General features: G+C 35.3%; 1 protein-coding gene across 1 annotated transcript in view; it reads left to right on the top strand.

Moving 5' to 3' along the window:
* The window catches only part of C2CD6 (C2 calcium dependent domain containing 6), a 94356-nt gene that overhangs the window by 32248 nt on the left and 42874 nt on the right, over positions 1 to 19234 (top strand). Inside the window, exons 6-13 of the mRNA XM_045847592.1 lie at positions 1835 to 1879; positions 2776 to 2844; positions 4514 to 4593; positions 8362 to 8508; positions 12504 to 12609; positions 15026 to 15077; positions 17500 to 17543; positions 18646 to 18936. Of these exons, the coding sequence (XP_045703548.1) occupies positions 1835 to 1879; positions 2776 to 2844; positions 4514 to 4593; positions 8362 to 8508; positions 12504 to 12609; positions 15026 to 15077; positions 17500 to 17543; positions 18646 to 18936 (834 nt within the window). The remainder of the gene's footprint in view (positions 1 to 1834; positions 1880 to 2775; positions 2845 to 4513; positions 4594 to 8361; positions 8509 to 12503; positions 12610 to 15025; positions 15078 to 17499; positions 17544 to 18645; positions 18937 to 19234) is intronic.

Here is a 19234-nt window from a genome sequence, read left to right as displayed (position 1 = left end):
GTGATTATTACATTTGGGATGCATTATAGTACTATTTGCATTTATTGGTTTGGCTCTACGATCCTTCCCAGACGAGCCTAAGATTAGGTGATAAATTCAATAGGCAGATTGATAGCCACTGTAATTATTTGATAAAGGTAATAGAGAATTCAAAGGTATGGAATATTGTTAAAGTAATGCCCCCTATAGAATCACATCTTTCTGTATCTGTACCTTTGAGTAGTTTACAGGTTTCCCCTCCCCACTAAGCTTAGCCATGAAACTTGATTTGGGCAGAGCAGAGCCAAATTCAAGACAGGGAACCAAATAGCTCACCATCATTCATTGAAACTCACCAGAGGAGCTGAGTGAAGGCAAGCCTAAAACTCAGTGGATTTTAGTGAGGTGCACATTCAGGATGAATATTTTAATAGGCTCCAATGAAGGAGACTCAATTGGGCAGATCTGTGTGGGATCTCCAGAAATAACTCAAATATTTTTACAATAGGTTGAGATATTTGATCAAAAGTAGAGACAAAGAGTATAAAAGCAAAGAAGAAGGAGAAGGAGAAAAATGCATTCTTACAACAGTTAGATAGTTCCCTACCTCCACCCCACCCCCATTTTGGAAAAGGGAAGTTATCAAGAGAAAGAAGCTATAAAGGGTAGGTTGACAGAATCATTAAGAGAATCAGTTTCAATTACTTATGAATTTTCAGAGAAATCTTGTTATTTTTACATGAAGAACATATAGCAGGTCCTCAAATAACATTGTTCTGATATGACATTGATGACGTACTGTAGGAACCTAACTCTTGTTATATCAATTAACCTATGGTCAAATTAGTATCATTATATGTCATTTGGCTTAAAGATGCATAACCTATTGGCATTGAGTGAGGACTTGCTGTTCATGATATTCTAATTCTGTGTGATGTCTGCCATTGTAACTACCTGTTACTTCTCTTGCTGTGATGTTTTACCAGGAATTGAGAGGGCACATGTTAAATAGGTTCTCGTGGATTGTCATGTTTTGGGAATGAGGAGTACAAAGGACATGGGAACCAGATACCAAACTTTCCACCAATGAGAATTAGTGACTAGAATGTCTGGAAGATGTTCCAGACAGCTAAAAGAAGAAAACTGTTTACATCTACATGGGAGCAGAGGGAGGGAGTGTGGAGGGTGTTATTCCACTTCTGGACCTTGAAGTATATGGGCCTTCACTTGAGTTTACAAGGGAAGCAACATCCTTAGTAGTGAACCAGGCTCAGGTAAAGCAAAGGGGGGATGTTTAGTGGATCAGTTAAAGATGTAAGACTGTTTGTTAATCATGGAATGGGAATTCCACGAGCTGCAGTGGGAAATGCTGGGAAGAAAAGGAACTGTGGGATGTTGGCCTGGTTGGGAGAACTGATAGCACAGCAGAGATGACCAGAGATGGTGACCAGGATACCACAGGTTTACCTGGTTTAAAGATCCCAACAGTTCCCAAAAGATCAAAGAAGCCTCAGTTCTGTCAGGAGTCAGCTTATCACGTAGAGTTATATGTAGCAACCCTATAGACACTAACTATAGACATGATTTCTGAAAGTACTGTAGGCAGTTCCTCTAAGAATTCAAAAAGGAACTAGCAAGGACATTTTTGTCTAAAATATAAGTGTAAATATTAACTTTTATTTTTGGTACAACCTGGAATTTTTATTTTCTTTCAAATATTTATTTTATCTGTGTTTTAGCTACTAAATATGTACATTAAAAATCATTACCTGATTTTTTTAAAATGTATGAAATACTTTAGATTATATACATGAGTGAGTCTATATTTAAGAATTTTATTACTTATTTATTGTAGAAGGGGTGCTTTACCGAAGAATTTCAAGTATTGAATAAAAACACAGTAAGAGCTTTACTGAAACTTCCGAAGTTTTGTGCCTACACTTAACATTCCATATAACTTTACTCCAATATTGTTTTTATTTTTTGTTACCCTACTAGACACTGTTTGAATTAATGGAAATATATTAACCAGAAAGTACATATTTACTCACAAAATTTTCATCTCCACTTTTAAAAAAATTCTCTGTCTTACTGCTAAATAGTGAACAAGAAATTTAGAAATTTGGGGGTAGGAGAGTAAAGTGCCTCTTAGGCTGCACAGCCTCAGGATCCCCACTTGGCGAGGAAATATTTTTCCCCTTGAGTTTCTAAAGAGTTGTTTACAAGTCTTACTTGAATTTTAAGTACTTAAAAATTATTATCTTGATTAATTGATCTTTATTCGGAGAGACTTTTGCTGCCAAAAGCCAAAATAGGGACAAGGAACGTAAAAAACAAAATGATGGACATTTGAGGTCATAACCTCTCAGACCCTCCTTCATCTCGCATATAAGTGAGCCGGGTTCAGAATCTAAATCAAAATAATATCTGAAAATGGGAGTGGAGGTGGGAGAAGTGTGAGTAAATACTTTAAAATGTATAACTCATATACATGTATATGAATATATACACGCATATATATGTATCTTATCATAATTCTATTAATAATTATAAATTGATATTCTTCACATTTTTAGTCATACAATATTCCTTAACTTCAACATAATTTTTTTTTAAAGTTAGGGAACTCCACAAATTCTTCTATAGGAGTTTCTTGTATAATTTTTTTTAATCGGGAGATTCGTGCTTTGGTTTTCTAACTTAACAGATTAGCGAAGTAAAAATGTCACTCGCTCTTACTTCTTTATTAAAATCTCTTTCTGATCAAATAATAAAATGAGTTTGCCATGTGTTTAGTTTATCTGCAGGATGGAGGTGGAATTTACGTTCTCCTATGGAAATTTTGGCTTTGGATTTTCACATCAGGTTAGTTCCCTTTTAAAAATCGTTCTGCAGTTCTTCAGTCAGTCGTGCCTCTCTGAGCCTCCATTCTTCCCAGTTGGATAGATTCTTTGAAGTAAATATTTTTAAAAGAATGCTGTTTTTCTGTAGCCTAAAGAAAATGAAACATTGCTATTATTTGCTTATCCACTTTAAAATAATCTTTTATTCAAAATATCTACTATAAAACTTGTGCGTGTGTGTGTGTGTACACATACTTACATAATTTAAAACAAAATTCTTTTAAGTATTCAAGAAGTGAGTGGATTTTTATATATAGAAATATGTATTAAAATGGATTCATCGATATCATTCAGATATTGTCTGTACTCTGATCACACATGCTCCTTTCCTCCATGGTTACTTCATTATCTGGTGCTATTGGTATCTTCCTTGATTCATCCAGAAAGTAACATTCCCACAGAAGATGTCTTCCTAGCTTTGGCCTGCCCTTTTAAATTCACTGCATGTATTCTACGTTGCAGTGAAAGTTTTTGTACATTAATGTATGTCTTTTTATTGTGCCCATAGGTTATATTTCTAGAATGGAAATTATTGTACAAAACAATGAACTTTTCAAGGAATTGTTCTAGAAAAGTTGTACCAACATACATTCTCATCAAATGTATGAAAGAATTCTTGATATCCCTAGGCATTATCACAGCTTTGGGGCATTTACAAATCCAGTCATATTAGTACTGCACTTATATAGGGGAAAGGACCCCTGTATTTTGCAAGCAATCTTTCAGTTTTAGTTTTCAATTTTTTTTATAGTCTTGGTTGTTTTTTAATTGCAAATCGAAAGTGGGTACACTCATTAAAAAGTCTGCCATTTTGTTAACTGAGAAATTGCTGTAAAATGTATTTTTAAATTTTGCCTGTGGTAGATAAAAATGATTTTTAATGCCTTTTCAGTCAGAAGTAAGTAATATAGAAATGAAGGCCAGTAGGCACAAACAGTTTTTTCTTTTTTATTTCTCTGCTTTGATTTTTTCCCCTTCTGCCTACTATCCTTTCTTATTATCATTTAGGTCTTATAGGGGACCCTAATTGTTTAGCTTTTTTTTGTGACAGTCACAGTTTATGAGCATCAACCTCAGAGGCAGGTTTTGTGTTAGAATGTAAGTATAACATGTAACAATTCCATTCTTAGGGAGAAATAGCCTTTCGAGTAAAACTGAACGAGTATTGTTTTATGTAGGTGGACTCTACTAAAAACAAGGAACAAAGGTATTGTGTAGAAACTAGTGGGAAATTTAAGAAAAGTTCAACTTGACTTTCTGTCTATGAATTTTTCAGTAATATAGTTCCCTACTTACCTATCATGATAATGTCAAAAAAAAAGTACCACATTGGGGGCAGATAAAGCTGCATTGAAATCCTGGCTCTCTTGCTTGTTGGGCAACCTGGAACATGTTACTTATCTCAAGTATTATCTGTAAAATAGGCACAGTTATCTACCACATAGGATTACTGAGAGAATTAAATAATATGAAAGAAGGTTCTTGGCAGATATTTAGCGCTCAATGAATGTTAGTTCTTTCCCTCTTATGTATTATTTAAGGCCTGTTTTATAGTCCTGGAGCATAGTAGTATTAGGGTGAACTCTAACCGTCATTAAGCAGTGTTAAAATATACTTACCATTTTCTTCAGTTAAAGCCTCTTCAGAAAGTTGTGGAGCCATCCATGTTTATGAATATTGCACCACCTCCAGAAAGAACAGACCCTGTGACGTAAGTGTTTGAAGTCTTGGTAGCACAGTCAGATCATGTGGCCTTTGAAACATTTCACCATTTGATGGAGCATTTGGTTGTGTTAAGACATTGACCAGAATGGGCTAGACCAGGGGTGTCAAACTCACATTCGAGGGGCCAGATGTCATTTCAGCTCCTTAACAGTTAAGGAGTAGTTACACTTATACAGTCCTAATATTATTTTGGACCTTCAAAGGCAATCGCAAGGCTGATGTCACCCCTGGTGAAAATGAGTTTGACATCCCTGGGTTAGACTATAAACAAAGAGAGCAGTGAATTGTTTTGCTTAAAAAGGGGGAGAAAATTTGAGTTTCTGGGTATAGCCCTGAAGAGACCTGCTGGTGGGGGTGGGGTCTGGAGACAAGAACAGTAAAGGAGGTGGATGCCAGCTGAAGGCAGACTGAAGGCAGGAGGGGGGGGTAGCCTGATGAGGAAAGTTGGCCAGTGAGATATTCCTTGTGTAGAAAGAAGTGAGGACTTTTTTTTACATTTATTTTTTTTTATTTTAATCATTGTTCAAGTACAGTTTTCTTTCTTTTACTCCCAATCCAGCCCACCCACCCAACCCTCCCCACTTTTCTCCCAATACCATCCTCCCCCTAGTTTTTGTCTATGTGTCCTTTAAATTTGTTCCTGTAAACCCTTCCCATTCTCCCTTGAAATTCCCTCTTCTCTCCCCTCTGGTCACTGCCAGCCTGAGAAGTGAGGACTTTTAAGATCAAGGTGTCCAATAGTTTTTAATTCTCTGCTCCACAGTACAGTAGTGTTTACCCAACTTCCACACACTCCGTATGTTATTTCTAAATCCAGCCAAGTCTGTCTATGGTCAATAAATGTCGTTAGCAAAACAAAAGTAATGTAAAATATAATATGTCAACCAGTCTTGAAATTTCAACAGTAAAAAATAGATCAAAGAAAAATGAGCACCTGAGAGAGACATTTTAATTTATAATGTTAAGAATAAGAAATGGAAAATATCTGAAATGGATTAGTGAATTAGATACAGGATAGGAAATTACATTCTGAAGTATTTATTGTCTTATAGCCTCAGCAACACTGGGTATTATTATTAAAAATAAATTTTGTCCATTTGATACTGGTGATTTGTTGAAATAGTAAAGTGGAATGTTTATTGATTGTTATTTCCTTATCCATTTGCTCATTGATTCAACCAACATTTCTGAATGACTACTATACCCCAACACACTGCAGACATAAATATAAATGAGGCCCGGACCTTGCCCTCAAGTAACTCATGGTTTAATGAAGACATAACCTGTAAAAAAAATATTAAAGAAGATAAGAGCTCCTCTAGAGGGAAACATAAAGAACTATGGGTCTTGGCCAAGAAACTTTTCATACCCGTTCTTGAAGAGCTCTGTGACTGCTCTCTCTGTAGTCCAGCCCTTATGATGGGAACTGCAGTCACTGACCTGGGAAACCTGAATGAGTCGGGAGTAACTGTATCCCAGCATGGCAGGAGCCAAATGATGGCACTCACCCGCCAAAGGCGAGGTGGAGTGGTTACTGCTTTGAGTTTGTTGGAATGGACAACAAACTCAAAGCAGCACAGAATAGTATGACTCACACAGACCTACGACACGGGCTAGCTGATCATGATATTTTTAGAAAAAATATATAGGAAGCCTGACAAATTATTACTTGATCTGTATAAGCAGAAAAGCTCTAGGTAAAGTGAACAAAAGTCGAACCTTAATAAAAATAACCCGGAGTCACAGCCCCTCAGTGAATTCCCAGTCTGAGCCAGTCTCCCTTAAATGAGGAGGAGGCCTGCTCTCTTGAGGAGAGAATCTGGCACAGGTTTATAATACCAAATTCTCCCCAAAATTTATAATGTTAATTTTTCTTCCACCATTTTATCAGAGTAACTGTGTACTAGGGAAAAGGAAATAATCCAAGCTTGCAGAGGCTACTGGACACTGGCTCTAAACTGACACTAATTTCAGAAGATCCAAAACGTCACTGTTGTTGACCACAGTAGGGGCTTATGGAGGTCAAGTGATTGATGGAGTTTTAACTGTGATCCATCCCACGGTGGACCCAGTGGGTCCCCAAACCCATCCTCCAGTTCCCTAATTCCAGAATACATATTTGGAATACACATTCAGCAGTTGGTGAATTCATACATTGGTTCCCTGACCTGTGGAATGAGGGATATTATAGTGGGAAAGGCCAAATGGAAACCACTAGAGCTACCTTCAAGGACTTGAAAGATCCAGGAGGTGATTCCCATCACATCTGCATTCAACTTGCTTATTTGCCTGTGGGTAAAACAGATGGCTCTTGGAGAATGACAGTGGATTATTAATCCACTGTTAGCTTAACCAGGTGGTGACTCCAATTGCAGCTGCTGTGCCAGATGTGGTTTCACTGCTTGAGCAAAGTAACACATCCCCTCCCCTCATACCTAGTGTACAACTATTGATCTGGCAAATGCTTTTTTCTCCATGCTCCTTAATAAAGACCATCAAGCAGTTTCTTCTCAGCTGGCAAGACCAACAACACACCTTCACTGTTCTCCCATTCCCTCACTCACTGTTCTCCCATTCACTATTCTCCCAATGTTCTCCCAGGGGTGTATCCATTCTCCAGTCTTATGTCATTTAGTTCACAGGAACCATCACCTTTCTTTTATCACATGGCCCCTCATAGTGATGACATCATGCTGATTGGATCAAGTGAGCAAGAACTAGACTTTTAAGAGAAATTTTAGTTTCAAATGTACAGAATAGGGGTTAGACAATTACATAGCTAACAAAGTGATCCCCCTTATAATTCTAGTACCTTCCTGGCACTATATGTAGCTCTAGACTTACTGGTGAGATATTTGCATCTCAGGGTGGAAAGTAAGTCTGACAAAATTCAAAGACCTTCTACCACAGAGAAATTTTAGGAATCTAGTGATATGGGGTTTGTCAAGATGTTCCTGCTAAGGTAAAGGTTAAGGTGTATCTGGGCCCTCCTAAACCAAAAAAAAGATGTACAATATCTGCTGAGCTGCTGGATTTTGAAGGCAATGTATTTCTCATTTGGATGTGCTACTCTGACTCATTTACCAAGTGATCTTAGGGAAAAATACACACACTCACACATAGAAAATACCTTTATTTTCTTTCCTCTCTTCTTATCATTTAACATAAAATATTTTGATGTTACATCATAATCTTTAAGTTATATCATAATATTTGGGTTTCAGGACATTGAGGAGAAGAATTAACACCCAAGGACTTTACACCTCTGCTGGGGAATGGGATAGTGAGTTTTAGTTTGTGCAGGATAGTTGTAGGAGGATATGACCTTGCTATTGCTTTCATTTGGAGGTTAAATGTGTTTTAAGGAAATATGAATGGATGCCAAATTGACAAAGGGTGGACTTAAGGTAGTTAATTTTATGTGTCAACTTGACTGCACCATGAGATAGAGATTTGGATCTAGAGATTGGGAGAGAAATCTGGGCTCAAACACTTTCAACTTCCCTTTGGAACTTTAGGTTCTCTCCTTTCCCATTTCTGTTGCCCATAATCTTAATAGTAAGAGTACTCAAAACAACACCTCTCTCAGGATTTCCGTCTTCTGTCGTCTTTCTTAGTTCTGTCCTCTGATGGTCCAAAGTGGATAGGTGAGCTTACAGCATAAAAAGAGAGTGATTCAAAAGTGCTAGCTACCACTGGTTTTAGATGTGCACTTATGTATGATTTCAATACTTAACTTTATTACCTTTTGCAGGAATGTTATTATACCACAGTCGATAGAATATCCAGCATTCTTATCCCCAGACTTGAATGTTACTGTCGGGATGCCAACCTCGGTACCCCAATCCAACCAGCCCTCTGTAGTGCAACTTGAAAAACTTCAGCAACGACCTCGGGAAAGGTAATAAACAAAAACAAAATGTTCTAAAATCTTATTTGTGTGTTGTTTGTGTATTAATTTTTTTCTTTGAGACATGGGCTTGCTATATATCCAGAAACCTTCATTGTGGTTATATTTCATGGTTTCAGAGGTTATTCCTGAATTTTGCACTTAGGTGTGTATTTCAAAAAGTCAGTGCTATGGCAAGAAAAGCGGTGAGAACTCATTTATAAGGTAATGTCAACAAAATAAAGAGATAAACTCAGGCAAGCTCAAAATTATAAAAAGATGAATTTATTCAGGAATAACAGAGGAATTGCAATTCAGGACATGCAAGCTGTAGCAAGCTATGAGTGAATCCATTGAGGGTTTGGGGTAGGCTGTATTTGTGGACAGGGAATGTAAGGAGGGGACAGTTCAGTTAGAGTCTGTTAAAATAAGAAACAAATGGAGACCAGCTTTGAAAATTCCTTGAGCTGACAAAACCAGCCAGCCAATCATACAAACAAAGCTCAATTTAGCTTTTATTTTAATTCTCACTTCTGGGTATGTATACTACTTTTAGAGAGAAATGAAGAGAGAGGGAGGGAGGGAGAGAGGGAAAGAGAGAAAGAGAAACATCAGTTAGTTGCCTCCTGTCTGTGCCCTGACCAGGGATCAATCCCACAACCTAGGCAATTGCTCTGACTGGGAATCAAACCTGCAACCTTTTGGTATGTGGGACAATGTCCCAAACAACTGAGCCACCCGGCCAGTGCTGAATTTAGCTTAATTTTAAAAACCAACTTGCCTTGGGTCATTTCTTGTTCATGACCTAGAAACCGTAAACAAAACTTCCCGAGGTTGATTTGAAGCAACCCCTGGCCAATTCCCTATCATTTAAGAAAATTCCAGTATTTTCAATTTTCTGTAAATTGCAGATTTATGGGAAATCAGGTTTTCAGTTCTTAAGTTTTGTTTTTCTGAGGTCACATGTATGAGATTTTTCCATTTTATATCCTCCAGTTCCATTTCAGATTGAAATTCTTTCACAGGAGAAAGTACATTTGCTCTGTCTCCTGACTCAACAATATATTCTATAGGTCTCTCATTCTCTGCTCTGTATATCTTATTTTTTTTCTCAATAGTTCAATCTAGACATTTCCTTCTGACCTATTTTATAATTCACTGGTTCTTTCTTCCCAAGCTCCACCTGCAGAACCTTGACTTTTCTGGCTCACAATGACAGCCGTGGTTTTTGCTGGGCTTTCTTTTGAGCAGATACCATTCAACTCCCTTCTTTCTAGCACAATCGGTCACAGTGAATCATCATCTTCACTTTCTGTGGACTGACTCACATGTATCTTTGTTGTATGCTTTCATAATCTTGAGGTGTTATTCTCCCTATTCTTTTTTTTATTGTTGTTAAAGTACAGTTGTGTCCATTTCCCCCAACTCCCCCAACTCCAGCCATCCCGACCTCCCACCCCTGATACCACCCCCACTTGGTTTTGTCCATGTGTCCTTTATAGTTGTTCCTGAAAACCCTTCCCCCTTTTTCTCCATTACCACCTCCCTTCTCCTCTCTGGTTACTGCCAGATTGTTCTTAATTTCAATGTTTCTGTTATATTTTGCTTGCTTGTTTGTTTTGGGAATTTGGACCTGATAGTTTTCTGTTGCTCAAGTTTATATGAAATTAATTTTCCTGGTTTTTGTAGGAGACTTGGTTTAGAACGCTTTCTTAGCTTCACAGAGCTCCCACTCCTGATGTTTTCATCTGGTGTTTAAAAAAATATAATGAGCTGATATCTAAGATTTTTCTGAGGCCCTGTACTGGAGTGGAGACCTGGCCAGTCAGCTTTGAGCACTCATGGTAGTTAAACCGCTTCAGTTCTTTTAGTTCTTACAACGGATCCTTTGCATTCACTCACTTTTTGAATGAACAAGCCCCTCCCAGTTTTAATTGCTATTCTGAAATCAGCCAGCTGTGCTGTCCTGTGACAAATGTTAGTTATTTGAGGTTTTCTTATTCTGAAGTTGATCAGATATTCCTTTTGTACTGGTTGCTTTCTCCTGGGTATACACTGTACCACAAAGATGTTATGTACAGGGTCCAACACAAATAACACCCCTTTTTATTACACAGTCTTTTATTACAAACTCATAAGCATGTAATTCTGTAACATAACAATATCACGCTCAAGTACACCATATGACATTTTAGGTGAAATGTTCAAATTAAAACTGTAAATTATTACACCCATATTATTACCCTACCAACCACGCTCAAGAAGGCCTTACTTCTACCAGACCCCTATATGTGCTTGGGAGCTCACAGGAATACCTTGTCACATGATTTTGTTGTAAATGTTGCCTAATTTACATTGACTATAAATGTAAGTTTGGGGGATGCTATCTAGATACTCTGAATACTTTATTTTGTTTTATTATTTTTATTATTAAATATATTTTATTGATTTTGCTATTATAATTGTCCCATTTTTTCTCCCCTTTATTCTCCTCTGCCCTGTATCCCTCCTCCCACCATCATTCCCCCACCTTAGTTCATTCATGTCCATGGGTCATACATGTAAGTTCTTTGGTTTTTCCATTCCCATACTGTTCTTAACCAGCCCCTATCTACTTTGTACCTATCATTCATGCTTCTTATTCCTGTACCTTTTCCCCTGTCCCCCTCCCTGCTGATAACCTTCCATGTGACCTCTATTTCTGTGAATCTGTTCCTGTTCTAGTTGTTTGCTTAGTTCATTTTTGTTTTGTTTTTATTTTTTTAGGTTTGGTTATTGTAGATACTCTGAATATTTTTATGTAGATGTTTGGAAAGATTCAAAAACTATGTTACCTCTGCTGCCAGTATCTTTTTAGAATTTCCTTTTGTTGCCATATTTCACATTTATAAAAAATTTTCTGTAGGGGGAATTTATTTAAACAATCATCTACAACTAACAATTTCGTTTCTTTATTCATATTCTTTACTCTTTAATTTTGTTTTGTCTTACTGTCCAGACAGTCCAGTCAGTGTCTGATATGAACAGCAGGGCATGGGAGGGGAGGAGATATCTTTGCTTTGTTTATGATCTTTAATGACAATGCTTCTAGCATGCAAGAGTCAAAAGCATTATTTACATGTTTTTTGGTAGATATCCGATACCAGCTTAAGTAAATTCTTTCATTGTTTTCTAGTTTTATAAGAGTTTTCTTTTTATTTTACTCATGAGTAGATATTGGATTTTGCCAAATGCTTTTTCTCTTTTAGTCAGTTAAATTGTATTTAAATTATATTTTTTAATGTTAATGTCAAAATATTCTTGTGTTTGTGGAATAAACCCAATTTGTTTATGGTATAATATCTTAAGGATACTGAATTTTTTTGTACTAAAATTATGTTACTTGTAACATTTGCATGTACATTCATGAATAAGATTAAACTAATTTTCCTTTTTTGTCATGTCCTTGTTAGGGTTTATTATCATAAAATGAATTGGGAAACATTAGCTCTTTTTCATCTAATTCCTTCCAGTTATATCTTTAAATTTTTAAAGCCTTTGGATTAAAGGCTTATTTCTTGGATTAGGAGCTAAAATCTTATTTTTAAATTTATTTTACTGTGAAAGATACCATATGTATATTGAATAATTTGTAAAATATGTATATATAGTTTAAATAATAAGACCAATATGTATTGAATAATTTTTAAAAACATGTATGTATGGCTTAAATAAAGGTAAAACTATTGCCTACATATTTATAATTCAGGTTAAGAAATACAATACTCTCAATATCAGAACTGTGTTTCATGTGCCCTCAGAAGATTACATCTCCCTCCCCAGCCCTCCCAGGTAACTACTGCCCTGCTTTTTGTTGTAATTATTCCTCCCTCTTTGACTATATCTTTAAACAATATATTCATTTTTGAGCCTTTTAAAAATGGATCACTGTATGTATTCTTTTGTGAATCTACCATATATATTTTTCTTGCTTTTTAAATCCGTAACTCTGTGTTTTCTTTCTTTAGGCTGGAAAAAATGAAAAAAGAATATAGAGATCTGCGTACGTGGAGAGAAAAAGCTATGTATTTAGAAGGAGTTCTTGCCTCCAGATTGGAACTTAATGAACTTAAGGTAATTAACATAATATGTTCTCCCATATGTAGCTTTTAATACTTTTTATTTTAAAAGATTGTGATAATTAAAAGTAATGATCAGATATTCTTTATATTGTCGATACATAAAACTTTACTCATGGTCCATGCACTTTATTATTTTGGTAATGTGACATTCAATAAATAGTGATTGATAATTTATAAGATTTAGCTTTTTAACAGCTTTGTTGAGATATAATTTGAATTAATATAATTTATCCATTTAAAGTATACAATTCAGTGACCCTTATTATATTCAGACTTGTGTGTTCACTGTTACAGTTAATTTTAGAACATTCTCATTACCCCACGAAGAAACCCCCCACCTTAGTTTATACCCTCCAAATGCCCATGTCCCCCAACCCTGCTCTCTGTTTCTATAGATTTGCTTTTTCTAGACATTTCACATAAATGAAATCATACAATATATGGTCCTTTATGACCTGCTCCTTTGACTTAGCACAGTGTTTTCAAGGTTTATCCTTGCTCTAGCATGTATCAAACCCATCGTAGTGTGTGGGGAGTGGTATCTCATTGTGGTTTTGATTTTCATTTCTTCAATGACCAGTGATGTGAGCATCTTTTCATGTGCTTACTGGTCATTTGTATGTTTTTTAATAAGTATTTACTTAAATCAATTGCTGATTTTTAATTGGATTATTTGTATTTTTATTTTTGAGTTGTAAGAGTTCTTTACATATCTTAGATACTAGACCTTAATCAGATATATAAGTAAGATTTAATATTTAGAAATGCAGTCTAACCTATACATTTTTATCTGGCAATAAAAGACTTAGGGATTTCAGTAGATAGATAAAACATTGAAATGAAATGGTATTTATAACATATTGATATATTCATAATTTTTAACTTCTTTTATTATTATTTTTTTATTGATGTTCAAGCACAACTGTCTCCATTTTCCCCCCACCATGCCCCCTCCAGCTCTGCCTCCCACCCTTGATCCTACCCCCTTTGGCTTTGTCCATGTGTCCTTTATATATGTTCCTTGATGACCCTTCCCCTATTTTCCCACATTATCCCTCTCACCCCTCCCCTCTGGTTACTGTCAGTTTGTTTTTTATTTTAGTGTGTCTGGTTATATTTTGCTTGCTTGCTTGTTTTGTTTATTAGGTTCCACTTATAGGTGAGATCATATGGTATTTGTCTTTCACTGCCTGGCTTATTTCACTTAGCATAATGCTCTCCAGATCCATCCATGCTGTCATGAAGGGTAGGAGCTCCTTCTTTATTTCTGCTGTGTAGTACTCCATTGTGTAAATTTACCATCGTTTTTTTATCCATTCATTTACTGACAACCACCAAATTACACCATACACAAAAATAAACTCAAGATGGATAAAAGACTTAAATATAAGTTGCAACACCATAAAAGTCCTAGAGGAGAACATAGGCAGGAAAATCTCAGATATTCCACACAGCAATATTTTCAGTGATATGTCCCCTAGAGCAAGGAACATAAAGGAAAGAATAAGCAAATGGGACTTCATAAAAATAAAAAGCTTCTGCACAGCTAAAGAAAATATCAGTAAAATGAAAGGGGAACCAACTGTATGGAAAAATATATTTTCAAATGATATCTCAGACAAGGGTTTGATCTCCAAAATATGTAAAGAACTCACATGACTCCACTCCAGGAAGACAAACAAACCAATTAAAAAATGGGCAAAGGACCTGAACAGACACTTCTCCAAGGAGGACATATATTCATGATTTTTAATGTTTCTGCTATAACTGGACAGAGTTTGTGTTGCTATAGAATAATTTAATTAACATACCAAACAGAATTGATATTTTAGGGAAAATTTAGGGAATCCTTCATTAATGGGACTATGGACTTTGGGTTCTTATTGAAAGATCAGTATTCTATAAGAGCCAGTGATCACTCTACCTTATAATTCTTCTTGGAATTTTGTAAAGAGCCATAGTACTTTTCAACTCATAAGTCATAATGAATTTTAATAAAAAGGTAGTCTCTTTCCTGGAAGTATCCTCATATAGGCCTTGAGATTATATTATGTCATTTATCTTGTAATCTTTTTCTCTCACAGATCCATAATTTAAATACCCTATCAATTCTTAGGTACCCTTTCCCTAGAACTTCAACTCCTAGCCAGGGAGTTGAAAGGGTCATGGGAGGGGAGGACTGGATGAAAGGAGGGGAAGGATTAGCCAAAGAACATATATGCACAACCCATAGACTTTTTTAAGTAGTGCTGTTTGGTTTGCTTTCTTCACAAACACATATCCTTCTTATCTTCTGTAAATTTAAAAAAATATATTAAAAGTTATGAAGGCAGACAAAAATGTTTTAACTCTTTAAACATTTCACCCAATATATTTTGATATATTTTTCTTTCTTTTTATGCTTCTAGAAAAGTAATACCAACGAGACACTTGAAAGCCAGTTGGAAGAGACACCTGAAAGTATTGTAACATCAGGTTAAGAAACTAATTTACTCTTTGTATTTATTATTAAGATATAAAAACAGAGTGGTTGTATCACAAATATAAAATTAGTAATTTTTCAAGTGGATTTCATATTTTGATAGGAAATACATGTGTGTTTCATTATAGTTTGGTGCATACTATTTATTTTGTAACACTTTAAAGAAAAGGCTTAGACTTAATGCAGAGTCATTCTAATTTTTTAATTCTCCTTTACTCCTTTGAAGTCAAGAAAAAGGTTAAATTTTAACCATGAGTTATGAAAAGGTATTTTTTGGAAATAAAGAACAAATTGACAGTGACCAGAGGGGAGGGAGAGGGGGATAATGGGGGAAAGAAGGGGAAGGGACAAACAAAGGAACATGAATAGAGGACTTATGGGCATGGACAATGTGGGGGATTGACAATGGGAGTGGGGGTAGGAGTAGGGGAGAGCAATGGGGGACAAGGTGGGACAACTGTAACTGAACAACAATAAAAAAAGAAATAAAGGTATTTTTGTTAAACATTGTTATCTGTACAACTGTTGGTCTATCATGTAGATGTGTGTGTGTGTGTGTGTGTGTGTGAGAGAGAGAGAGAGAGAGAGAGAGAAAGGGGGCAGAGAGAGACAGGAAATTAACATTAAATTTGTAAATATACCACAATTATCAGTAAGACTTTTTCCCAGTAACAGAATTTTTTTTCTTTATTTTTATTGTCAACACTATTACAGCTGTCCCCATTCTTCCTCCACCACCTTTACCCACATCTACCCAGCCCCCGCCCCACTTCTCTCTGGCCATTACCACACCATTGTCTGTGTCTATGGGTTATGCATATATGTTCTTTGGCTAATTCTTCCCCTTCTTTCATCCAGTCTTCCCCTCCCCTGACCCCTTTAACAGCTGTCAGACTATTGCATATGTCCATGCCTCTGTTTTTATTTTGTTCATCGGTTTATTTTGCTCATTATATTTAATTCATAAGTGGGATCATATGGTATTATGCCTTTCTCTGACTGGCTTATTTCACTTAGCATAATAATCTCCAGGTCCATCTGTGCTGTCACAAAAGGTAAGATTTCCTTCTTTTTTATGGCCATGCAGTATTCCATTGTGTAAATGTCCCACAGTATTTTTATTTGCTCATTAATGACGGGCACCTGGGCTGTTACCAGATCTTGGCTATTGTAAATGATGCTGCTGTGAACATAAGAGTGCATATGTTCTTTTAAATTGATGTTTTGGGATTTTAGGATATATGTCCAAAAATGGGATCACTGGGATCAACCAGCCTGGAATAACTATTATATCTTTAGCCTACTCTTCACCTGAAAAATTCAAGTTTTAGGTATAGGGTAATCACATTTACTTCTTCAATATTATTTTTGAAGACTGTAAGTTAACCTTTTTTACTCAGTGGTAGTGGCCATCTTTTCCTTTTTGATTTATATTTTTTTCACTTATCCAAAAAGTTTATTTAAGGCCCACTGGATCATCTAGTGACTTCTTTGCTTTTGGTGTTCCTATGGCCTTCTGTAGTTATAGCTAACATCTATTGACCACAGTGTTCCAGGCGCTTGACTTGGGTTCCATAAATCAGTCCTCACAGCAGTCAGGGGCACTGTTATTATATACCCATATTTTTACAGATGAGAAAACTGAGGATCAAACCAATCATGGTCACACAATCATTAAATGATGAGGGTTGAATTTGAGCCTAGTCTGTTTGACCAAAGAGCTCAAGCATTGAACCATATTGATGCTCGCATCTTACATATACTTGTACCATATTTATGAGACGCCATTAGCCTCTTTTACATATGAGAAAACCAAGGCTCAGAAAAATGAGCTAACCACAATCATGCAGCTGATAATGACCATATAAATTTTTTTACTAAACTTACACATTCCTTTGTATCTCAATTCTTCATTTGCTCTCTTTCTTTTAGGTTTTCCTTTTCTACGTGCTAAACATATATTCTTTGTATTTCTAGGAAAATTTTACAAGTGTTTTAATTAGCTTTTCTTGAATGGTCCTTTTTTCATTGGTTTATTCTAATCTCTTTTTCCGATCCCAATCTAATCACCGACTCTCTAGGATTTATTTTATTTCCTCTTTACTTTTTACCAAATATACTCTACACCTGGTTTTGTGTCTTAATTGATGGATCTAAAATCTCATCACTTTATATGTTTTCATTTTATCTTCACTCTTGTACATTTACTACTCCTCTGTCTTCCAAGAGACCACCAGTCTGTTTTTACTAAATAGTGTTTGTTTGTATAGCTGCTTTGATTTAATTTTTCTTTGTTCTTGATGAGAAAAACTATAGTAATAATTTACTAATATATATACATACATATAAATAACATGTTTGTTTTATATATAATAAAGTATTCTATTAATTTGTTAACAGATGTCCCTTTTGTAAATGAGAAAGCTGAAATTATTTCAAGTGAGGTAAGGGAACTTGGAAGATGACTTCTAATATCACTATTTTTTAAAGGGATGAAATATTTACAAATGGAAAAATATTTATAGATGAAAAAAGCACTCAAGAAATTATTCAGGTTATCCTGGTTATTTTTGTTGTGGCAATAAATTTACAGTTACATGATTTAAGTAAAATTACACACTTCAAAAGGAAGTTTCAGCATAAAATAGTAGCATTTAAAAATATACATATGAAGATGGGGTACAAAAACAGTTGATGAAGACAAAGGGGAAACAAGTAAAACAAAAGCATAAAGTTCTGCACAATGATCTTAGAAATGGATACCACAGACCTGACCACTTTCTTTACTTTTTCTTATAGAATGCTAATCTATTTTTTATAATACAAATAAGTAAAAATAGAGTTCATATGATATTATATGCTTTTTATCTAATTTTCCAGAAGGTACATTCCATATAGTAGTGAATCCCTATATAAACCAATAAAAAATAAAGGGTTCTTCTATTATCACTTGACAAGTGGGACTTAATGATTTCCTCCTTGGGTCATTGGCTGCCAAATACCAGGTGAAGAGTCATATGTACTGTTTTCCCCAGTCCTAGGAGAGAGCAAAAAAAGACAATATAGACAATTTTTCACAGAGCTAAGTTTATTTAGCTTAACAGTCTGTCTTTTATAAGATACCATTCTTTGTAATATTTTCCTATTAAAATTTCCTTTGTGGTATAGCTGTGATTTTTTGATATGTGCTATTTGCCATTAAAATATCCTTTATTTTATGATATACTGGTGGTAGTGTAACAATAAAATATTAGACCCCTCAATCTTCTTTTTTGAGACCTTGCAGATTTGTAAAATCTGATATATGAGAACCATTGATTTATAAAGTAGTCTAATCATTTTCATGAATAATAGTCCATGGTATCAGGAAAGTAGAGAATTGCTCAACTCTTTTAATAAGGACTGTAATGGGTTACAAATGTTGATGGTAACTTGTTATGATAAAGGATAATGGTAAAATGATTTTGAGTCCAGTTTTATCAATTTTATATATTTTCTAGTCAGTAATGATTAATTGATAGCTTGTTTTATTGATATATTTTCTAGTTACTGGATAATGATAAGAAGGGCCTGACTCTACCAGCTTTGAACCAGGTGGATCCAGATAATTCAAATGCTGTTGCTCCTAAAAGTGATGAATCGAAAAAACAGAGAGATACTCCATTGCCCGCTATTCCTAGCCTGACAATAACAGAAGAGTACAAAATACTACCTTTAGAAAAAGACGAAGTAGAACCTGCGACAGACAGAAAACTGAATAATGTACACTTTCAACCAAAAGCAGAATTAAAAGATAACTATCCAAGTATTTTAAGAACAGACTCATCTGCATCAGAGGTAATGTTAAAAAGTATTCCTAATAAATCCAAGTGTAATAAAGAGAAGGAACTTAGATTCATCTCCATCAAAAATTAAGAGGCAAAGTAAAAACCTAAGCTTAGCTAGAAGGAAGAGCACTGTTTAGTTTCCTCAGATTCAAAATCAAAAGGTAGCTTTCAAAGCCAAGATCCAAAGCAAGACCCTGAACTAAAGGTATTTGCCCACATATTAGACACAGAAGACTAGGGAAAACAAAATTAATTCACTTAACATAAATAATTAAATACAAGTAAATTGAAAATGCAATTAAATGTCT

This window comes from Phyllostomus hastatus, unplaced genomic scaffold, assembly GCF_019186645.2.
Source record: "Phyllostomus hastatus isolate PE091 unplaced genomic scaffold, TTU_PhHast_1.1 phas_contig_57, whole genome shotgun sequence".
Taxonomy (NCBI): domain Eukaryota; kingdom Metazoa; phylum Chordata; class Mammalia; order Chiroptera; family Phyllostomidae; genus Phyllostomus; species Phyllostomus hastatus.
Note: the sequence above shows the minus strand (reverse complement) of the source record. Positions and strands in the feature narration are given on the sequence as shown.